The 22307-nt window shown below is 31.8% G+C and overlaps 11 protein-coding genes across 12 annotated transcripts; 8 read left to right on the forward strand and 3 right to left on the reverse strand.

The window, feature by feature from the left end:
• Positions 1-191: 191 nt before the first annotated feature.
• Positions 192-995, forward strand: OCT59_011609 (uncharacterized protein; the record flags this gene model as incomplete). The annotated part of the gene is made up of 1 exon (XM_025328882.1): positions 192-995. The coding sequence occupies one exon, from the start codon at positions 192-194 to the stop codon at positions 993-995; it is 804 nt and encodes a 267-aa protein (XP_025164765.1).
• A 2898-nt stretch (positions 996-3893) lies between these two features.
• OCT59_011610 (uncharacterized protein) lies at positions 3894-6697 on the reverse strand (the record flags this gene model as incomplete). Of its 2 annotated transcripts, XM_066133870.1 has the most annotated exons (4): positions 3894-4361; positions 4467-4928; positions 5189-5433; positions 5485-6697. In XM_066133870.1, the coding sequence occupies 4 exons, from the start codon at positions 6695-6697 to the stop codon at positions 3894-3896; spliced, it is 2388 nt and encodes a 795-aa protein (XP_065989188.1). The 2 variants fall into 2 exon arrangements, with proteins under 2 accessions (XP_065989188.1, XP_065989187.1); XM_066133869.1 differs by lacking the exons at positions 5189-5433; positions 5485-6697 and having other exon boundaries at positions 4467-4913.
• A 653-nt stretch (positions 6698-7350) lies between these two features.
• OCT59_011611 (uncharacterized protein) lies at positions 7351-8475 on the forward strand (the record flags this gene model as incomplete). Its single annotated transcript, XM_066133871.1, has 1 exon — positions 7351-8475. One exon carries the CDS (start codon positions 7351-7353, stop codon positions 8473-8475), a length of 1125 nt encoding a protein of 374 aa, XP_065989189.1.
• Positions 8476-9787: 1312 nt separating this feature from the next.
• OCT59_011612 (uncharacterized protein) lies at positions 9788-11143 on the forward strand (the record flags this gene model as incomplete). The annotated part of the gene is made up of 1 exon (XM_066133872.1): positions 9788-11143. The coding sequence occupies one exon, from the start codon at positions 9788-9790 to the stop codon at positions 11141-11143; it is 1356 nt and encodes a 451-aa protein (XP_065989190.1).
• A 101-nt stretch (positions 11144-11244) lies between these two features.
• On the forward strand, positions 11245-11886 carry OCT59_011613 (uncharacterized protein; the record flags this gene model as incomplete). Its single annotated transcript, XM_066133873.1, has 1 exon — positions 11245-11886. One exon carries the CDS (start codon positions 11245-11247, stop codon positions 11884-11886), a length of 642 nt encoding a protein of 213 aa, XP_065989191.1.
• A 65-nt stretch (positions 11887-11951) lies between these two features.
• OCT59_011614 (uncharacterized protein) lies at positions 11952-12470 on the reverse strand (the record flags this gene model as incomplete). The annotated part of the gene is made up of 1 exon (XM_025325875.2): positions 11952-12470. The coding sequence occupies one exon, from the start codon at positions 12468-12470 to the stop codon at positions 11952-11954; it is 519 nt and encodes a 172-aa protein (XP_025178989.2).
• A 354-nt stretch (positions 12471-12824) lies between these two features.
• Positions 12825-13847, forward strand: OCT59_011615 (uncharacterized protein; the record flags this gene model as incomplete). The annotated part of the gene is made up of 1 exon (XM_025329843.2): positions 12825-13847. One exon carries the CDS (start codon positions 12825-12827, stop codon positions 13845-13847), a length of 1023 nt encoding a protein of 340 aa, XP_025178990.2.
• A 246-nt stretch (positions 13848-14093) lies between these two features.
• On the forward strand, positions 14094-14818 carry OCT59_011616 (uncharacterized protein; the record flags this gene model as incomplete). Its single annotated transcript, XM_066133874.1, has 2 exons — positions 14094-14463; positions 14532-14818. 2 exons carry the CDS (start codon positions 14094-14096, stop codon positions 14816-14818), a joined length of 657 nt encoding a protein of 218 aa, XP_065989192.1.
• Positions 14819-15462: 644 nt separating this feature from the next.
• On the forward strand, positions 15463-15999 carry OCT59_011617 (uncharacterized protein; the record flags this gene model as incomplete). Its single annotated transcript, XM_066133875.1, has 1 exon — positions 15463-15999. One exon carries the CDS (start codon positions 15463-15465, stop codon positions 15997-15999), a length of 537 nt encoding a protein of 178 aa, XP_065989193.1.
• A 718-nt stretch (positions 16000-16717) lies between these two features.
• On the reverse strand, positions 16718-17185 carry OCT59_011618 (uncharacterized protein; the record flags this gene model as incomplete). Its single annotated transcript, XM_025328734.1, has 1 exon — positions 16718-17185. The coding sequence occupies one exon, from the start codon at positions 17183-17185 to the stop codon at positions 16718-16720; it is 468 nt and encodes a 155-aa protein (XP_025165317.1).
• A 459-nt stretch (positions 17186-17644) lies between these two features.
• On the forward strand, positions 17645-18013 carry OCT59_011619 (uncharacterized protein; the record flags this gene model as incomplete). The annotated part of the gene is made up of 1 exon (XM_025328735.2): positions 17645-18013. One exon carries the CDS (start codon positions 17645-17647, stop codon positions 18011-18013), a length of 369 nt encoding a protein of 122 aa, XP_025165318.2.
• Positions 18014-22307: the final 4294 nt, after the last annotated feature.

Consider the following 22307-nt stretch of genomic DNA (forward strand, 5'->3'; position numbering starts at 1 on the left):
AACTATTGCTATTAAAAAAATCAAGCGATATTATCTAAAAAACTTGATCCACCAATAAAATCTCAATAAAATTACTACGCCTAATCATGTAAAGTTTGTCATTGCTCAACTCTTCGGAAGCCATGTCATTTTTGGCCTTAACCGTCATTTTTTTGTTCATTAGTCCAGCGATATTCGTAGGAATCGTCACCATGTATGGAAATCTAAAACAAAAGATCTCTAATGAACTTTCCGCACATGTCATCAAAATTCTCATCGATCTTGGTATACTAAATAATATACCGGGAAAGAGGTCACTTCATGACCAGATCTCTACTGAACTTAATGATAAATTTGACACATGTATTTCCGATATTAATTCTATTTTCACTGAGAAGCTCGACAGAATCAATAATGATCTTAATAATAAACTTACCGCGGAAAACAAGGCACGTGATGATGACTTCACTAAGGAGACACAGAAAATCTTTTCAATGATCAGTACTGTTACTGAAAGGCTTGATAGGATCGAAGAAGCCTGTCATAATGATTTTGGAAACATTTCGTCCGAATTTACATCAATCAAAGCTTCTATTGAAATTCTTCAAAATGATTTGGCCCAACGTTATGCGGTTGTCCAAAGAGCCAATTTCGATCAACAAAGCGTGTTCAATGAATCTGAAACTAATGAATCTGAATTGGGAAGTTCGCTAAACTCTGCCTCAGCTTCAACTAGTTCAAGCTCTTCATCTGAAGGTTCCAATTTATCTGGAATTTTTGATATTACTGGAGATATTAGAATCCGCTTTAAACAACACTTTGATCGACTTATGAAGGCGAGGAATTATACTTCTGATGAGATGTTTATCTCGGTAGCGGTAGATATTCGTGGTCTTGGAGGGAATATTAAAATCTCAACAGTGAAAAATTTTTATAGTGGTGTTGGTCGTAGTACAGTTAGTACTGTTAATCAGATAAACGCATGGGTAGCTAGTTTTAATAATAATGCGGAGTAGCGGGGAAGGAACTGCCAATATATGGGTTAGGGCCTGGCAGGCATTTATGCTTTATTTCTCCCTTGAAACAACCTGCTACTCTATTGTTTTTTTATTTTCATTTTTTACTTAGCCGGCCGGCCCTTTCTCATGTATTACTTTGCAATAAAGAATGTTTTGAATGATTTTTAAAATCTTGCAGTTAGTTATATTGGTAGAAACAAATTAGTTATAGATACTTTTCGTAAATGTAAGAGAGCAAAGAAATAACTTGATGCTGGGACTCGCACTAAATGGCCTATGATCCGCGTACTCCCTCCCTCTTTGATAGCATCATACATTTCGCTTACTACCTCCACTTTTTTATAAAGGAATCGAAAAATAAATCATTGTTTATGTAGTTCTTTCATATGTAAATATGTATATCTTTGAACTCCGAAATATAACATCAGTAAAATCAAATGATGCATAAAAAAAGTATACAAAATCAATTAATCAAATGATGTCATCCTCATAAGATATATAATAATTAGTATTCAAAAAAAATGTTTCTTAAACTTCTTTCTTAAAATTTTAATCAATGTCTTCTTCTTTCATTGATAAAGAAAGTTTTACCGATATCATATCTATCCTTCTCGTGATTTTTATCGCGTTCGTGGTCTGTGTGATTATTAAGATATCTGAATTTACTATTTGGATTATTACTTATCTAAGGCTTTCTTTTTGTCGCTTTTAGTTCTTTCCTATTACTTTCGTTCTTCTTTTGATCGCTATTACGTCATACATTGGATATAATATTAGTAAGGGGATTACTTATATCTTCAACAGAAGTAAGTCATTGGCTTGTTCACTTGTGTAACGTAAAGTCGTTAAAAACGGATTTCTCGTATTAAAAAATTTCATACTCTATTCCAATAACCATGGCGAACATGTCTAAAGTTTACTGCGAGAAAATAGATCTCAAAAATCTAGACCTTAAGAAGGTTTATACCTTCGAAGAGTTCGAGTACATAAACGACCAACTTAAGACTCGCACTATACAACTTAACGGAAAACCAGTTAACCTCTTCGAATACAAAAACGGAAAGTTAATCCCAATGCCTCAGACTCCATACGCAAGAGAAAAGGTTGTTGCCGAGATTGTAGGACAGTTGCGCAACTGGAACATCGAAACCCATCAAAATGGAGGCGTTACCTCTTCGCAAGGTGGCTTTGATTTTAATGTCGGGGGACAGAGAACAATTCGAGCACCCGACGTTTCTTTCACTCCAAAACAAACAGACCGCGGTTTGAACGCACTACAAAATTGGACCTTCCAAGGTCAACCCTTCACCCCAATATTTGTTGTTGAGGTTGATTTTATTGAAAGTGAAGCACAATTCCAAGTATTTGACGATAGATTCAGAAATGAAATTTTTGCACAGGGAACATCTGTGGAGTTAGGATTTCTAGTTGACATCGGCCAAGATAATAACGGCCAACTGGTGGGAACTATCCATTCGTGGAAATGGTACGAAAATAGTAATGCTGTACGTCATTATGAACATGGATGGCGAAATATGGATACCAGGGTTAGCGGTCAGCAGATTCTTCCAGGATTCATCTTGGATGTTGAGATGATTGAAGAGGCTATCTCACAAGTATGTTGTGACGATTTATCATTGATGATTTTATTTTAGATCTTATCATTTATTTATTTCATCAAATGATTACAGCAAGATTCAGGTTCATATGATGATGTTACTAATATTCCTTGTAACGGACCTGGATGTACAGCAACTTTTACTAGTCACCACGCTTTCTTGAAACACTACCAAAAGGAACATGCGCTTAAACGACGTACATGACGTACACAACCGATTATAATGTGTCTTAATGTTGCTAATTTTTTATGTGCAGTAATTTGATTATGTAATATTCATCTTGTAGAAATTTCGCATCATCTAACAACAATGCCATTTCTATTTTTCCATGTAATAATAGTAGTTTTCACAAGCCATAGGCATTATATAATTGCCCACTGATTTTTATTTTTCCGTAATGTGACTTATAATGCATATATATATTCGAATTTTTCCTATACTGTATTAAATGCAGATCAATTATAGTACACACACAATTCAACTACTGCGCCCAGCGGTCAGATTTTTCATTTTGGTGTATTAAAGTATAAATAATAAAAAAAGGTTTGACCAGTGCCAGGGGAGCTAGGGTGATACCTGTGATACGATATACGTCATGCCATAAATCGCAATACCGCATGTAAATATAGCCACTATATAAATCCCCGATATGCTTGTAATCGAATAAAAATGAATATGATATTTTATTATAATATACTTGCTATAAATTGCTATAAGTCTTTAAAACCGCTATAAATTATCAAATTCACTATAAATTGCTACAAAGTCCCTATATCCGTAAAATGGTTAAAACTAACTATTCTGGTTTAAATCCTGTAGTAGTGCAGGCGTTAAACAATCTGCAATATAGCATAGCGAACATCCCTATTTTATCACAATTTTGGCGATCATTTGACGATCATTTGTTGATCACTTTTCAACTTTATCACATCGCTATAATTAAATTGATTAGCTTAAATTGAACGATTCTACATAATAATATTGATCAATATATACTCAAAATTTACAAACAGCATTTGAATTTACAATATATTGAATTTTATTAGAATCGCACTATTATTAGGCAACTTTTACTAATAATAACTTTTAAAATGCCAATAATTAGCTTCAATCGGAAAATTTTACACAATAATACATGTTTAAATTTTACAAATAATTTTAGTATTGTTTTAATTTACTATGTATTAAATTTTATTAGAGTTGTATTACTATTGAATAATATCTATTAGTAATAACTTTTAATAAAAATAAATAAATCTATTATAAATTTAATAAATTAATATAAATTATCATAATCTGACCATTTTTGATATAAAATTTCAAATTGGTTATCTATATTTTGTTCTACATTTTCCATAATATCTTGTATATTTTCATCAATATCCTCATTTATATTGTTATTTGCATCTTTTTCAATTAAAGGCTTCTCATTATCTTTTAGTGGTGTATTTAATCTTTCTGTTAAACTATTAATATTTTTTTTTATTTCAGATGATAAATAATTAAAACAATGGTTACAATTACCATTATATAAAGTTAAACATTCTTTATGAAAGCCATGCCCACAAATTAAAATAACATTATTATTAGGTAAATCTATATTATTATTATTAGATAGCAAACATTTTTCTGCATCACAAAATTTATCCTTATCATCAGAAGGTTTGCTTTTTGTATTCCAAGCCAATGGAAGGGCCTTTATATCAACATTAATTTTAAAGGTTGGAAGTGCAAAACTTGGATACTTATTATTATTAAATTGATTTGTATTTCCTAAATTATGAAAAATTTCATCAAAAATAGAAAACAAAAACAAGGAAACTTTTTATTCTAAGTAATTTAATCTAACTTGAGAAATAACTGGATTTCTTGAATTAACAAAAGCTTCTTTAAAAGAAAGGTTGCTATTTTTTTCAACATCAAAAATTTTGGCCTTTTGAATAATTTGTAATGCTGTATTTGATTCAGCAGTTTGACTTCTAATAGAACTATGAAAATTTTCTACAAAATAATCATTAAAAATTGGCAAATGATTTTTTAAAATATTAGCCATTGGATGATTATTTAATTTCCAATAAAACACATCGCTTAAAAACATAAGTGGTGCTTTATTATAATTATGTCGTCTTAATCTTTGAAATAATACCCAAATTCTTACAACACCTTCTAAATATCCTTCAAAATATCCACTTCTAAAGAGTATTGTATATATATCTAAAGTAAGTGGTATAGAATTATCTAATAAATCAATCATCATTCTATATTCCATATCTTTAGAATTTCCAAAACGATGCATAACAACATTTCGAATCTTTTCCAACCATTAAATGTTAAATCTAAAATAAGATTAATTACAGTTTGTTTTGGTTTATGAGATAATATTTTTTTTTCTCCAAATAAATCATGGTATAATTTTTCAAAAAAAAAATGATAGGTTTGAAACAAAGTTTCTCTACTATTTAATGAAATATGAAGTGGACCAATTATAGGAATTAAACTTAATATTTGTTCTGAAATACCAGATTTATTTCCTTTATTAATTCTTAATGTTATAGCTCTTCTTATATTTACTTGTCCTGGCCAATCAGCAACTACTGGAATAACATAATTATCTAAATAATTATATTCATTTTCTGACCTTTCAAATACTTTGAATAAAATATCTAAACATTCTATATAATCTTTAGTACTATGCAATGAATGTAAGATAAAATCTACTAATTTGCTATTATTTAATGATCTTAATTCTTGGTAATTTTGAATTCGACCATCATAATCATGAACATTAAGATTTTCAACTCTATTTTCATAAGAATCTTCAATTAAGAATTGTTTCTATAATTCATTTTGTTCATAATAACTTTTACCTATTTGCTTCATAAAAAAATCCTCAAAATTTTTAATAATTAATTTAAAGTCAATCCCTTTAGGATTATGTATTAAAATATTATTTGAACAATATGGTATTGCTGCTATATTAGAATTAGAATTTAATAAAATTGTAACAAAATGAAATATATTATGTGTTTCTAATAATGTTGGCTTATTACGACGATGAATATTATGATAATCATCAATATTTAAAATAAATATTTTTTCTATATTTTGCAAGCAGTAAATATCAACAGTTTGCTGATGCTCATTTGAAATAAGATTTTTTTGACGATCTACTGTCATTCTTCTTATTGAAAATCCTATATTTGCTAATGTATCAATAGATGATGATGATGCACCAGAAGTTTGTAAATATGATCCAATATCAGCTTTAATACTATTAATATATTTATTATTAATACTGGCCAAAAAATAACATAAAGAAACTAATTTTTTCTTGTTATTTTCATTTGTTTTATCAGATTTAGTATGGGGATTAGTACCAATATATAATTCATCAAAAAAACCAACCAAATCTTTATCAGCTGCTTCTAACATTATTTTAAAAGTTGTTGGTTCATAAATAGGCTTTTGATTTAATTTATGTTGATTATGATAAAGAATATTGGACATTTTTATTATCTTATCACTTAAACTAACTTCATTTGGAATTGTCATATGCTCTAAAATTTCTTGAAAATCCAATTCAAGTTGTTTTAATTCTTCTCCACTATAAAAAACATCATTTCTTAATATATAAGAATAATTACCAACTTGTAGAATTTTATCATCATTTTGTTTTTTTTTTGAAATAGGTGCTTTATATTCTTCAGTTTGTAAATATTCAGGATCCTTATCAGTTTTTTTCCTACACATGCTACAAATTTCTGCAAACTCATCTAATCCTAATACTTCAATTAACCTCTTTGGAACTTTTTCAAGATTAAGTTTTTTTGATTGTTTATTGCCTTTTGATTGTGTTTTATATAGTTCATGTTTTGGATGAGAACAAGATTTATTATATCCAAGATTATGAGTTTCATTAATGACATATCTATTATAATGAGTTTGACATAGTTTCATGCCAACTAAAACAATTTCTTTCATTGTTACTGGAATATCTATATTTTCAGTAATTATTCTAATTCTTCCCTTGCAGTCAGTAGAATGAAATTTACAAACATTTAATATGTTTTCTGTTTCCATTTTTTAATTTAAATTTTTAAATGATTTATTTTTCAAAAATAAAGAGTTTTCTTACAAATCTTAAGCTATTTATAAAAAAAATTAAAAAAAATTAACAATAAATTTAGTTATATAATTTTATTTGTTATCAAAATTCATAAAAAAAGTCCGAAAATTAATGTTTTCATATCCAAAGTTAACTACCCAGCCGAAAATAGGCTAAATTTTTAATAATTAGAAAAATTAAAAAATAATTGATGATGTTGCAACACCCAGTGATCAGAATTTAACGATTTATAGCTTGTTGGATTCATCTCATCAAGACGAACATTTTGATAGTAATTTCATAAATATTTATGCAAAATTGATTGAGAAATGATATTTTGAAAATTTCTATTTATTATATAAATTATAGTATTATAATTGCAAATACAATTTTATTCATAACTTTTGTGTTACCAAAAATTATACTTGGTTACTTCGGCCATTAATTTTAAAGCAGTTAAACTATGGGCTATAAAAGTTTCAAGTTTCGCCCGAACTTCTGTGGCTTCGCCCGAAGCCTTAAAGTCCGATATCACCTAATTTACTATATGATCGGCAAATGATCAACAAGGTGATATAAGCATGTTCGCTATGCTCTGCAATATAGATATAATGGTGAAACACCAGAAATGTGGTGTTCTCGTATTTGTTATCCATTTAAGAAACTTCTTGAATATAACCCAAAATACTTTTCGAAGAATGAGTTTATCCAGATGATTGAAAGATCATATATAGATGGGGAATTTAAAACTGGGAGACGCTCATTTCATATTTATTGCACTGTATGTGACTCCTTAGTAATTATCCGTGAAAATACCATTGAATGTGCAAATATTCACCTAAATGAGTGTATTGCTAAAACAGTCAAAAGGCGGATTGAATATTCTAAACCTGTACAGAAAAATGTGAAAAAAAGAGGAGTGCCAAGCCGAAATAGTGTATTATCGCTTAGTTCTGACGAGATAGATGAGATTTATCGAACATATTGTTTTACATTAAGTAATTACTGGACTAAATATAGTTATCATTATTTACCTGAAGATAGGAAAAGGGTTGTAAATCATTTAATTGAAAGTGCAAAAGTTGTCCAACAGGCTTGGAGGACTTTCAAGTTGAGACCTGAAACATGGGCGAAACAAGTTTGGAATATGGTAAGAAATGATGGTTCTCCTGACAAGAAGAAGTTTCTAGGTATAACTCCTTGCAAAATAAGAGTTCCTGATGATCGATATATAGACTATATATGGGATCCCAGTTATCTTCTGGCAGGAATTAATTATGGAGATAGAATTCAAGCTAAAGATATGCCTGCATATTATCAGAATCTTCCTATATTATATGATCATTATTCTTCACAAAGCTGGGTAGAAAAGAAGAGAGAACAGTTATGGGAACGATTAAATAATGTAGCATACATAGTTGCTTTTATAGAATTACATCGGCAAGGCTATAGAATTGTTGAATATTCAGGATGGAACTATATGTTAAAGTGGCTATCAAATCCTGAATATTATCGTATTGATAAATACCTCAACAATGGCAATGAAAACTTTGTTAGAAGTTCAGAATATGTACAATATAAGTGTAAATTGGCAGGCAAACATTATCAATATAATTTACTAGATATTGGCTATTATAAAACTGGAAATATTAGTATTAATGGAGAGACTACTACTATAAATTTCTCAGATTTACATAATAATTGTGAGTATGTGCGCCGAATTTTCTGGAGCATAGATTCTTTATTAAAATAGTGTAATATATTTCATGTATAATTATTAGCCAAGCCCTTATGGCGCTTTGCAATATCTTTCAACCAAATATTAGTATTATGTATCTCTTGACTATGTCGAGGTCAAATATAGCTTATACTTTATTTTTTTGCACTATATAATCTGCATGCATGATCGCCTAGTATATATAATTGTGAAATGTACTACCTGCCAAATTTTTCAGATTAGTTCTTAACCCAGATCCTGGTTAAGATCATGCGCTTTCTGAAGATTGATATAAATTGATCCAAGGGGTTCTCCCATTCTCTTTTATAATCACAAAAAAAGAATGTCATTTCACAGATCTCATCCAAGGCAGAGAAGAACATGTGAAGAACATAAAGCTGAGCTGGAAGAAGAGAACTATCATCTTCGTAGTGAATTGCAGATAGAAGTTGATACTAATCACTAGAATGAGAGACAAATTAATCAACTGGAACGGGATTATGCCCGATGTGAGCAAGAAATTCAAGATCTCAATAGGGAGATAGAGCGCCTTGAAAATGCTTCGAAAGAAGAGATAGTAGAGTTAAAATCTGAAATCTCCAGCCTAAAAAAGCAACTATATCAAGCTAAGAAGGATATTTGTAATAATGAAAAACATATTTCTAGTATAGAAAATCAGTTAGTAGATTCTGAGGAACAGGTAGAGAAATTGCGATATCGGATCAGAACCATCTCATCACGAAAAAATTCGCCAGAACGAGGGAATTCTCCAGACTTGTATAATCCTAATATTAACATAGAAATGGCTACTATCACAGAACTAGCAAATGCTATAGATGGTTATCTGAATAATACAACAATAGGTAGAGAAATCTTAGCTGATCAAATAAAAAAGGCGACAAGGCAGATTTGCCGAAAAGAGAATAATTTGCATCAGGATTTAGTCCGTGAGCAACGAAGGCGATATGATGCAGAGGCTGAGCATGATAATGAAATTATACGAAGGCAAAATGCTGAAGGAGTGGAACAAATGGTTATTGCTGACCTTTATCAGTTGCGGACCAATGCTCAAAATCAAGTAAATAGAATGTTAGACAATATAACAGGAAAGCGAACCCGTATTGGTATATTGCTACAGGAAAAATTTGCCTTACAATTGCTGTATCAGCGAAATGCCCATCACTTACAGCGAAGTAGAGGGAATATAGGTCTGTTAGAATTTAATCGTGACAGGCTCTATGAGCGATACGAGAAATGGAAAAATAAGACCCAAGTAGAGCGACAGAATAATTTAAATTTGCAAGGACAAATTTTGGCGCTTCAGAATAATCCACCTAATTAAGTAAACATGGCAGGAATACCTCATCCATATTTTGACTGGGATGATAGTATCCCAGACTTTCTTGCGCAACTTAGACTAGACTTGCAAAATCGGGGAATAGATCCAGCAGGTGCAGGGGGCAATGGAAGAGCTCAGGCACTAGGATATTTAAGAGCATGTATGAGAGGAAGAACCTTAGAATGGTTTGATGAAGAGATTACTACAAAGACAAATTGGGAATTAACTAATCTGACTGATGGTACAGGACAAGCCAATTTGGTAGCTGTAAACGGGCGTACAGCTATTCAGATCGGTGCTGATGGATTAAATGAGGCACTCGGACAACCTGGAAATGCAATAGTAAAATTAAGAGCTGTAGAAGGTGTATGGGACGAGGACTGGCGCATAGCAGGAGGTCGTCCTACTAATCTTCCTGTTAATTTACCGAATGCTGGTAATGGAACTACAGTAGTTGTAGCTGGTATTCGATTTGGTCAAGCCGTATGGTGGCTAAAAACTCATTTTCCTACAGTAGAAGAGGAACTTCGGGATTTGATGTATGGAACAATCAGAAAGGGAGACATGACTATAGATGAATTATATAGAAAAATATTACGAATAGGTAGACGAGCCAACTATAGACCTGAAGAATTACGTAGAAAGTTCTTAGATGCTTTACCACTTTTATGGCTTGAAAAAGCTGAAGATATTGGTGAACATTTGCCATTAGATGAATTAGCTAAAAAGCTTTATGAGATAGAATTACGCCAAATAGCTAGACATAAAAGAGATAGAATATCTGATCTGCTAGTATCTAATCGAACATCTCGGCAAATATATGAACCTTCACCTGTTTCAGCCTCACAACAGCATGGAATATCTTTAGAAGATATGCAAAAAGCAATCCAGAATGCATTAGCACAGCAAAAAACTGAATACCAGTCTTTATTAGAAAAACAAAAAGCCGATTTCCAATCACAAATGGCCCAGCAAACTAAAAAGATACCTCCACCAGTTCCTCCTAAAAATATGGAACAGCTTCTTGATACATATGAAAGCGCTAATCCTTTCCCTGATACACTTACTAGGGAAGAAATAATAAGAGTGGTCGCAAAAGCTTATGGGCCACCTCCTAAACCGCAAAAGCCAGAAAAGTTGCAATCATCTAGAATCGATAGATTAGAGTCAAAAATAGATGAAATTGGTCAAATGACATCTAAATTTGGTAGGATATCACTTAATGATCAATCTCGAAAGCCTTTTTATTGCAGTAATTGCGGACAGGAAGGGCATAAGAAAAACAATTGCCCAAGGTTAAATCCTGTAGCTAAATCCAATTTTACTCAATGTTACTATCCTCAACTTCCATCTACACAGCCCTAATATACGCCTCCAGATTCAGATAATGAGGAAGATGGTTATGATAAAGTAGAAAATGCGTGGTATTATACACCTGAAAAAAAAAACAACTACCACTAAATGATATGTTACCTCTAGAGTCCAGTCAGCCAAAAACATATGATGAATTATTTCCAAAACTTTTACCGGCAATGCGAAAAATGTGTCAGTCTCATACAGTTCAGAAGAAAGAATCAATATCAGATGAGTTGTTTTCCTCATTACAATATCTGAATGCTAAAATAGATGATTTAATGATCTCTAATTCTTTTTTAGATAGTGCGAGTGAGTTTGGGGGAGCGAATGATGCAACAATTAATGCTCTTGGGTGGAAAGCTGATAAGCCATCGGACTTCGCAATAAAAGGTAATTCCAAACACATTACCGATTCATTGGGATGGTTTACTGATGTACCAATCAGTATAAAGGATAAGGATGGTAAAACTGTCACAGCTACTGGAAATTTTACTCATATTGATAATGGAGAACCTGAACCAATGTTATGTTTAGGTATGACATGGATTAGGAAAGTTCAAGGTGTCCTCGATCCAAATAAAAATCAATTCCGAATGAAGTTACATGGGAAAGCTTACATTATCCCAACTTTTAGCAAAGCTCCAGAAGTTGAAGATCCGCCAAAAGAAAATCAAAAATCAGCTAATTCTTCTAATCCGACTAGTAAGGAAGACTTAAAAAAAAGTGTGAAGAGCTTGAAAAGCGCCTCATAAAGACTGAAGAAATGCTCTATTTGGCCTTAAGTACCGGTAAATTTCTTGCTGATACATGTGAATCCTTATATAAGGGGGGTATTAGCTGTTAAACCCTTAAGCTTTTCACCACGATTAATTAGATTTTTAAGAAGAGATTCTGCCCTGTCTTCTCGGGATGTATCAGACGAATTATCAGAGGAAGAGACCATGCCATTTTTGTTATTTTTTTCCACTATACTAGTTGCTTCAGTAACCGGCTTCTCATCTATTTTAACCTTCTTTTTTCGACCATTCTTTTTTGGAATATCTGTAGCTGGAAGGGATATAGATGATACTGCTTCAAGAGTCTGTTCTGACTTATCAGATTGGGAATTTTTATCCAAAGCAAGCTGATCAGAAGAAGATAAAATAAGTCCTTGTTGGAGACGTTCACTATTGTTCCATATTTCATAAATACGCCGAGCACCAACATGGAATTTTTCAGCCATTATTTTTGATGCATTGGGTATCCTGCCTCTGGATTCTCTAATTTCCTTGATGTCGGCTTCTGATAATGGGGTGGCATTGGATCGATAAAATTTTTCATGGAGATGGGTGACCATTTTTTAATTAGAATATATATGCAAAAAAAACTACCAATAATTTTTTCAATACCTTTCAATATGTATTAATATTTCTGGTGATCAATACATATCAATGCCTTTCAATATGAATCAATTCCTTTCAATACGAATCAGTGCTTTTCAATACATATCGGTATCCTTCAATGCATATCAGTATTCTCTTTCAGTGCGCATCAATAAGTATAAATGTGTCTCAATACCTTTCAGTACGCACCAGTAATCTTTTTTTCAATGAGTATCAATAAGCATTAGTTTTGCCAAAAATAATCCACTTTCTTACAAGTTTAAGGCCTTAGCTGATTTTTTTTTGCCTAAAAAAAAAATACCAATAAAATGCCCCAGATCCGTACCTTAAAAGATCTGAATAATGGTAATAAACTTGGGGATACTCCAGCTAATTATTATCCACCCAGTCGAACAGATCTTGAAGAGCAACTTTCTTGTGCAAAAAAAGATCATGAAGTAGCTATTTATTGGGGAAGTCAGTTTGCAGATAACTATGATGTCTTAGATAGAAAAAACAAGCGCATGCAGGATGACTTGGATAAATCCAAAAATGAAAATGAAAAACTTTCCGACTGGGTGCACCAACTTGGAGAAGAGATAAGACAATTGCATTTAGATAAAAATGAGCTTATGCTTCAGATTACTCGCAAGGATATTTCTCTTGCAGATGCTGAAAGTAAATTCTCTATAAAATCGGAAGAGACGCAAGCCTTCCAATCCAAAACAAAGGAAGAAATACAGGCTCTCCAATCAAGAGTAAAAGAATTAGAGCAGGATGCTTCTTTAGCACAAGATGAGATATCAGAAATAGTTTCTCTCAAACGCAAATTGGAACTGAAAAATGTGGAACTAACTACTGAAAATATTGGTCTAAGTTTGGCAAAAGATGACTTAGAAGACTTATTGACCGAAAAAAAAGATGAATTGGCACAGATAAAAGATGATTTAGTCATAGCGCAAAAAGCATTAATAGAAAAAGACTCCCTCCTTCAAGAAGCTAATGATCGTTTAGCTGAGCAGATCTCCCAAACATCTAGCGAGTCTGAAGTGCTTGGAGGTGATAAAGGACTGGAGAAAGGTATCGAAATCACTAGTCCTAAAACAACCTCAGATTCACCTTATTACTTATTTTTTCAGTATGCAATCATCTTCATAATAGTATTACTAATCATATGCATTTTATGGTGTGTATTCTCTCGTAGAAATTCTTCTTACAATGAAGAAAAAAATATTTCGAACTATAAAATACCCTTAAATAGAAATCAGAGTTATGCTTTCCCAATCCGATACACAGAAGAACCAAAAGACAGGACTGCCTCCTATGAAACTTCGTCTTTTGGATATGGATGAGGTCACTAAACATGAATCATCCCGAAATATTGGACATCCACACACGTCAAATGACCAAAAATAGGCAAAAAAAATGGCGCAAATCGCATAAACTATTCGCAAATTTGTATAAACTATTTACAAATAGTATAGGTTAATTCGTAAACAGCCAAAAACAGCCAAGAATAGCCAAGAATAGCCAAGAATAGCCACTGCTTTTCGCGCCATTTTTTTTGCCGATTTTTAGCATTTCGACCTGTGCCAGCAATGACATGGCCTTTCAGCATGTTGGTCACTGGGAGAAGTGGTTCAGGTAAGACTAATTTACTTGCGAATCTTGTTCTTGGTAATAAGGATGAATATGTGCAAAGAGGGAAGAAAGATGGGTCTCGCTACATCAAATGTGATGATCTAATTGTTTGTGGGTATCATCCTGATGAACCAAAGTGGGCATATGTGAGATACATATATAATATGATTTCGAAAGACCCAAGAGCATCTTACTATGAGAATATTAGTTTCAGTTATATTCCACCCGAAAGAATTCCTAGTACAAGAACATTCTCACCCGAAAGAAGTAAATTATTTATTTTTGAGGATTTGTGCCTCGCTTCAGATCATATACAAAATCGTATTGGTCAGTTTTTTGGGAATGGGCGTCACCGAAATATTTCATGTATATATATTACGCAAAGTATCATAAAGTCGATACATTCAAACGTGAAAACTCGACTCATTTAGTATTATTTAACTCTGGTAGCAGTATCCAAGACGTGTCTAAGATTGTTGGACGATATATTGATGATGTAAAGGGTGCATCTATGGTTATTAATAATTACCTTCGAAAAGGCGAGTTTGTTGTATTTGATCTCACTAGGCCAGAAGATGATCCTCTTGCAATCCGCCTAAGGTTTGACACTCCACTGAACTTACAAAAGGAGATAGAGGCTAGGCAGAAGTGCAAGAAAAAGAGTGCCTCAGCTAATGAGTAGAATCTAACTTCATAGATACTAACTTTTTTTCGTAATTATAAAAAATTAGAATGGGGGAACCAGTTATTTATATCGATCCTCAAAAAGCTCATGATTTAGACTGGCATCTTGCTTTGCAAAAAATATATTATCGTCCTGAAGGTCTTTATCAAAATGTTAAGGGATTATGGGATGCTTGTAAAAAAGCCGGCTACAGCTTTCCATTTATTGATATAAAAAAATGGCTTGAGGGCCAAGCAATGTATCAAATTTTTCATCCTTCACCAAAGCATATACCTTATGCCAGTTACTCTAAAATCACAAAGCCAAATACTGTACACCAATGTGATTTAATCGAAATACCATATGATGAAGATGTGGATACAGATTTACTAGATGATGGTCCAATATATTACTATGTACTATTGGTTATAGACTGCGCGACTAGATATAAAGATTTCGTTTTTTTAACATCAAAGAGCAGTGAGGAAGTTGCGGAAGCATTTAAGAGTATATATAATAATCCCGATAAGCCTCTCAACTGGCCTCGAAAATTGCAATGTGATAAGGGCACTGAGTTTATGGGATACGTAACTTTATTAATGGATGAACATGGCGTTGAGATCTGAAGAATTATAGCACGTTTCAGACATACAAGCTTGGCTATGGTCGACCGTTATGCTGGATTATTCAAATTAAGAGTTTTTAAAAATCAGTATTCAATAGAGTTTCTCCTGCCTACTGGTAAGCGCTGTAGAGAATGTGAGCGGTTTGCAAGAAAAATTGTTGATAATATGAATGATAGCCCAACTCGATTGATTGGGATGAGTCCTAATGACGCCACAAAACTTGAGCAGATATATTCCAAACCATCAGTAAAATATAATCGCCCAATAGGTGTTGATGAACCACAACTACCAAAGGGTACTACTATCCGATTTTTGCTCGCTCCTGGAGAGTGGGAAAATGATCCTTTCGAACGACGCAGAATAACAGATCCGATATGGTCTCCCAGCCTGCATAAGATTCGGAAAATTGTTGTTGGAAAGAATCCTCCAATGCCTATTTTATATTATTTAGATGAATCAGGACCCCAACGCCCTTTCGTGAGAGAACAATTGATGCATATTAAGGAAGAGCCCATGTTACCTCCTAGGTGGGTATTGGGAGATAACCGAATACGTACAAGGCGCTCCTTATAAAAGTTTCTAAGTCTACTACACAGTAAGGGATTGTAATAAGGATTACTCCTTCCCGATAGCATAACGCTTTCTTTTTCCAATCATGCCAGATTTGTGCGTCTAGATTCATCTGACCTTGTGGGTGAAAAAAAGGGACGATTTGGTAATGTTGATTGCCACTATATTCAAAGGCCAAGCCTAACTCTTCATTGTATCCATCTAGATGTAATCCCTCCAAGAATTTAGGCTTTCGGGGTGGAAATTTTTTATGTAATAAATCCTCAAATATATACCGGCATGTTTTTTCTGGTATATTAGGACAAATATTGCACCATCTATAATTCTGTTTCATATTTTTATATGGCGCCTCCCATTGATGGCCTTTTTTACATGCCCATAAATATGTATTAGAACTAACTTTAGCTAAGCATCTTCCTTCACGCTTTTGGGCATATGCCAAAGCTTTAGTGTTAATATCATCTTGCATTTTATAGGTACAATAGAATATCATGTACAGAAATTTGCGATAGTGATTATTAGCTCTGGACTAGTTTGGTCAGAAGAATCGATCTGGATATATGCAAATCCAGATGCAAGTTCGAAAGTAAAATTAAACTTGGCTACTACTATTGCATAAGTAAAAAAATAAATATCGCCAATATTCTTAGCAGGAAGTGGCAATTTCGGCTAAGAGTACTTGACAATACAGCTCAACAATCTTGTCTATATATTCGCTCTTTTATATATTATTGATATTATCAAGTAGATCGATATCTTTTAACAATTTTTTCGTTTGTTTATAAAGATTTTGCCATTGTACATGAAATTTGTTTCGTAAGACAGAAGACTTAATAAGACAGGGAAGAATACTTGTAAGATTATTTATATGGGATTTGATTACTGCATGAACATTTGCAATTTCTTCTCCTGCTGTAATCCAATCATAATACAGAGTATAAAGAACTGTATGAATACGGGTTATTTCTTGTTTACTCCAGTCTAACCGATATTTTATAAAATTAAGATCTTCACAAAGTTCCCTTTCTTTTTGCTTTAAAATAACTCGAAATGCTTCAAAATTCCATTGATGATTTATAGTAAGACAGGAATATAGTATATCTTTAATCTTGAGATTACTAAAAATTAATTCAAGCAGTTCGGAACAAACAAGTGGGCTAGGTCCAGCATTTTTTTGCGCAAGAAGCATGGTGTATATGCAAGAAAGCAGTATAAAATAACAGAGAAACTAGCAAAGTTCAAAATAAAAATTCTATATAATTTTGAGCGAATATGCTTGCTAGCGCGGGCAAAATACTGGGTCAGTAGTAGTACCCCAAAGTAATCAATATAATAATGCCTAAAAGTAATCGATGTAGTAGTACTCCAAAGTATCCCAGAGTAAAAACTATACAGGAACAAGAGCTAGAAGGTGAAAACAAGCAAGTTTATGGTAACCCACTCAAGCAGAATTATATATAGGAAAGAAAAGAGAAATTTCACTTGAGTGGCCTACCACCGATAGGCAGGAAAGAGACCGGAAAGGCAGAAAGGTTCAGGAGAATACACGAAAAAAGATATGAAAGCGATATAGCCTGAACCAATTCGACACTTCGCATAAGCCTCACACAGCAATCAGAAAGGGCATATAAAGGGCGGGATTGCAAGAATGGGCACAAATTCGGCACTTCGTGCTTCATCCTTGGCAATCAAAAGGGTTATGGAAGGCAGGATTGCACATCTAGGTCACCAATTCGGCACTTCGTGCCTCATCCCTGGCAATCAAAAAGTGAGGGAATGGATTGTGAAATGTCTTCGGCAAATAGATGGATTGCAAATTCGGCACTTTGTGCCTCATCCGGTAATCAAGAAATGGCAATTGAGAGGGAAGCAATTATGTGAGGGTGTTCCCACAGGTCGAAATGCTAAAAATCGGCAAAAAAAATGGCGCGAAAAGCAGTGGCTATTCTTGGCTATTCTTGGCTATTCTTGGCTGTTTTTGGCTATTTACGAATTAACCTATACTATTTGTAAATAGTTTATACAAATTTGCGAATAGTTTATGCGATTTGTGCCATTTTTTTTGCCTATTTTTGATCATTTGACGTGTGTCCGGCACCAGAACAGTATCACGTGACTGGCACAGTAAGGCGCAGTATAGATTCGCTTAATTTTGCCCAGCACTATAATCCATATTTTTTGCATAAATTTCAGGATGCAATATCTCGGCATCCAGGCATCAGATTCATGCGATCTTAGCATCATTGGAAAACTCTCAACGTCCTCTTTCAAACGACTACAATATCGCATGAAACCAATCACAGGATGCCAAGATATTCCGCCCTAAAGATCGGCCAGAAATTATACCATAGTGCCGGCCAAAATCTGATCCGCAAATTAACTGCGCCATCTGACGATTTTTTTACACTATTTCAGCAACTTAAAAGGCCAGCAAATGGGCCACACCCTCGACCTCAAATATGGCAACCAAAAGGGTCATAGGGTGGAAAACCCAACTTTACTCCTATACAATTATTAAAAGGCTTCAGAATGGAAAAACAAACCTCTGCCCTGTTTAGCGACCAAATAGTCACAGACCAGTGAAAACAGATGGATAGCAATAAAGCATCAGAAGAGGCATAGACACGTAAAAATAAGTAAGTATGCATCAATATCTATAAGTAGGTATCACTATGGTGTAAGTAGATAGATTAAGTAGACATCACTATAATTATAGTGATGTCTACTTAATCTATCTACTGAAGAAGACATCTCCATCTACCCTTTAATAAACCAAAAGCTTGTTTTACTTTGATTCTTGTTTGTGAATGTTTACGATTGAAATATGTTTGTTTTTGAATTAATCCTCTACCTATATCTTTATAAGGAACTATTAACCAACTAAGATTCGGATATCCTCCATCACCTAATATGTATTTATTATTAAAAGTTGTTACTAAATTATTAAACTTATTATATAGATTAGAATTTACTAAAATTCTACTATCATGTGTAGAACCTGGCCAACCAACACATATATCTAAAAAACTTTTTTTATGGTCAACTACTGCTTGTAAAACAATTGAATAAAATCCTTTTCTATTAAAATAATCTACAGGAAATAGATGAGGTGCTTTAATTGGTATATGACTACCATCAATAGCTCCAATAACATTAGGAATTCTTCCAGTACCTTTGAATCCATTTGTAATTTCATTAATTTCTGATTCTGTATTTGGAAAAACAATTTTTTCTGCTAGAAATTTTGTAACTATTACATTAATAAAATCTCTTAATGCATAACTAAAAGTTGATTCTCCCATTCCAAACCTATTACCTATAGACCTAAAACATTCTCCAGTAGCAAGAAACCATAATGATGCACCAACCTTTTGTTCCCATGCAAGTCCAACTATACCAGGTTCTGTAATTTCTCTTCTTAAATGTGGTATTATTTCACAGCATAACCATTCAAATGTAGACCTGGTTAACCTAAAATGTCTTTTAAATTCAAAATCTTGCATATTTAAACATATTTCATTAAACCAATACTGAGATATTGATCTATTTAATCTTCTTAAATTGATGCACTCATTAATTTCTATTCTATTAAGTTGTAAATATAGCAAGTTTAAAGGTAAAATGTTAAAATTTTCTTCCTCTTCTTCTTGTTCAGTTTGATAAGTAGCAATTAAATTTTCTTCAAATTCATTATATTTAATAAGTATAATAATTGTTAATATACAAATTGAAATTTGGAATTCCCTATTCATTACTGAGAAAATAATATGTAATTATAAAAATTTATGTAAAATTTTAAAAGAAAGTACGAAAAAAAAAATTTTTAAAGCATAACGGTAAATCATTAATCTAATGTAACACAAAAATTTGTGAATCAAGATTGAAACGTTAATCTCAATTTCAAGCTGATCTCAATCCCAATCTCAATCACGGGTTTTGTGAAGACCCCAGTGTCTTGCGTCTACTGCTATAGGCAACACTGGGTAGCGTACTGTAACAAGATACCCAACGAATTTAAAGGCTATTGCATCAAATGTTGGACGTCCAAATCCCATTAAGCGAAAAACTGCAAATATAACGCTCGAAAGGAGCCATGGCTCTAAATTCTTAATTTTAAATATCTCTCTCTCTCCCTCTCTCCCTCCTTTTTTTTTAAAAACATCTCTCTTCCTCTCTCTTTTTTTTTAAAAAAATACCTCTCTCTCTCTTTTTTTTTCTTTCTTTCCCTCTCTCTCTTTTTTTTTTTTCTTTTTTTTTTTTTTTTTTTTTTTTTTTTTTTTTTTTTTTTTTTTTTCTTTCTCTTCTTCTTTCTCTCACTTTTCTACTCAACTTTTTTTTCAATATTTTTATCAATATTTTTTTTTGTTTTCTTCGTCCAATAGGGGTTGGACGTAGATCTGATTGGGTCAGACCTAATCTGATTGGGGTCAGATTTATTTTTTTTTTGATTTTTTTTATAATTTTTTTTATGTAAATAATTTTAATTTTTAATATAATTTTAATAAAATAATAATATATATATATACTGTATATTGCTTAGACCGTTTACTGTTTTTAAAAAATTTTCTTATTACTTTACAATTTAAATTATGATCATCAATAAAAATTTGTGTAAAATTTTCAAATTATTAAATAATAGTGTTTAATTTTTAAAGCTCAAAACACTGCTTAAATTTTTAATGTTCAAAGTCTAATATACTGCTTAATTTAAGAAAATTCGCGAGAATTTTTCTTGATACTGCTTAATTCTAATTCAGCTAATTTAATATTAAGGTTTTAATTTAAAAATTAAGCAGTATCTTATTAAATCGTTCAGTTACACTAAATTTTTTTTTTTTTTTTGCGAACAAAAAAAAAAATTTCAAATTCAAAAAAAAACGAGTTTTTTTTTTAGTATGTTTTAGTCGTTATCAAGAAAAATTCATGAGAATTTTCCTTGATACTGCTTAATTCTAATTCAGCTAATTTAGTATTAAGGTTTAATTTAAAAATTAAGCAGTATCTAATTAAATCGTTCAGTTACACAATTTTTTTTTTTGCGAACAAAAAAAAAAATTTCAAATTCAAAAAAAAACGAGTTTTTTTTAATATGTTTTAGTTGTTATCAAGAAAAATTCGCGAGAATTTTCCTTGATACTGCTTAATTCTAATTCAGCTAATTTAATATTAAGGTTCTATCAAAGAATTTCTCGCGAATTTTTCTTGATGATCGTGATTTTTAATTTATAAATCAGACTTTTGAACTTTAAAATTAAGCAAGTATGAAGGAAATTTCTTGCGAATTTTCGGTATAAATCAGACTTCTGATGGATTTTTTATATGATCACGTGAAATTATCTATACAGTTTACAGTAGGGATCGGCATCGTACATGAATAAAAACTGCGCACGACCTGCTAGATCATATGGAGATGATGTAATTTTTATTTGTGAAACTAAGGATATTGTTTGTTGTTTGAATCATTACCAATTACGTTTAAAGATATCTCTATACTTATTTGTGAGAATAAAAGATGATCGTAAAATCATATGAAATAAAATTAGTATATAAGGGAATTTTCTTGATATTCTCACGGGTAGTGGGATCACTGCATCCAAGTTTGATTCAAGTTTTAATAAGAGGAAAAAAAAAATTTTTTCTCTGCCATTTAATTAAAAAGATAAGTAAAAAAGACTATCAATATAAGTATATTAAAAGGCAAAACCGTCAGTTTGCGCTGTGATATTCACAAAATAAATATTACATATATGAGAGTATTATTGACCATAATTAGATAATTAAATTGGTAATTTAAATTTATTTTAATAAATAAAAACACCCCTTTGATTTTTTAGATCAATTCGAGACAATTAATTTTTTTCTCTAAATTTTTAGATCGATTCAACACCCTTATTGACCATAATTAGATTGTAATTAAATTTATTTTAATAAATAAAACACCCCCTTGATTTTTTAGATCAATTCGAGTTTATTAAATAGACACCCTTTACAATTAATTTTTTCTCTGGATTTTTAAATCGATTCAACACCCTTATAATTAATTTTTTCTGATTTTTATCGATTTAACATCTTTAACATTAATTTTTCTTCCTTCTATTTTTTCCTCAAAAATTACCCTTATAATTAATTTTTTCTTTAATTTTTTATCGATTTAACATCTTTAACATTAATTTTCTTCCTTCAATTTTTTCCTCAAAAATCACCCTTATAATTAATTTTTTCTTTAATTTTTTATCGATTTAACATCTTTAACACTAATTTTTCTTCCTTCAATTTTTTCCTCAAACTTCCTTCATTCTTCCTTCAATTTT

Source organism: Rhizophagus irregularis, chromosome 2 (genome assembly GCF_026210795.1).
Source record: "Rhizophagus irregularis chromosome 2, complete sequence".
NCBI lineage: Eukaryota > Fungi > Glomeromycota > Glomeromycetes > Glomerales > Glomeraceae > Rhizophagus > Rhizophagus irregularis.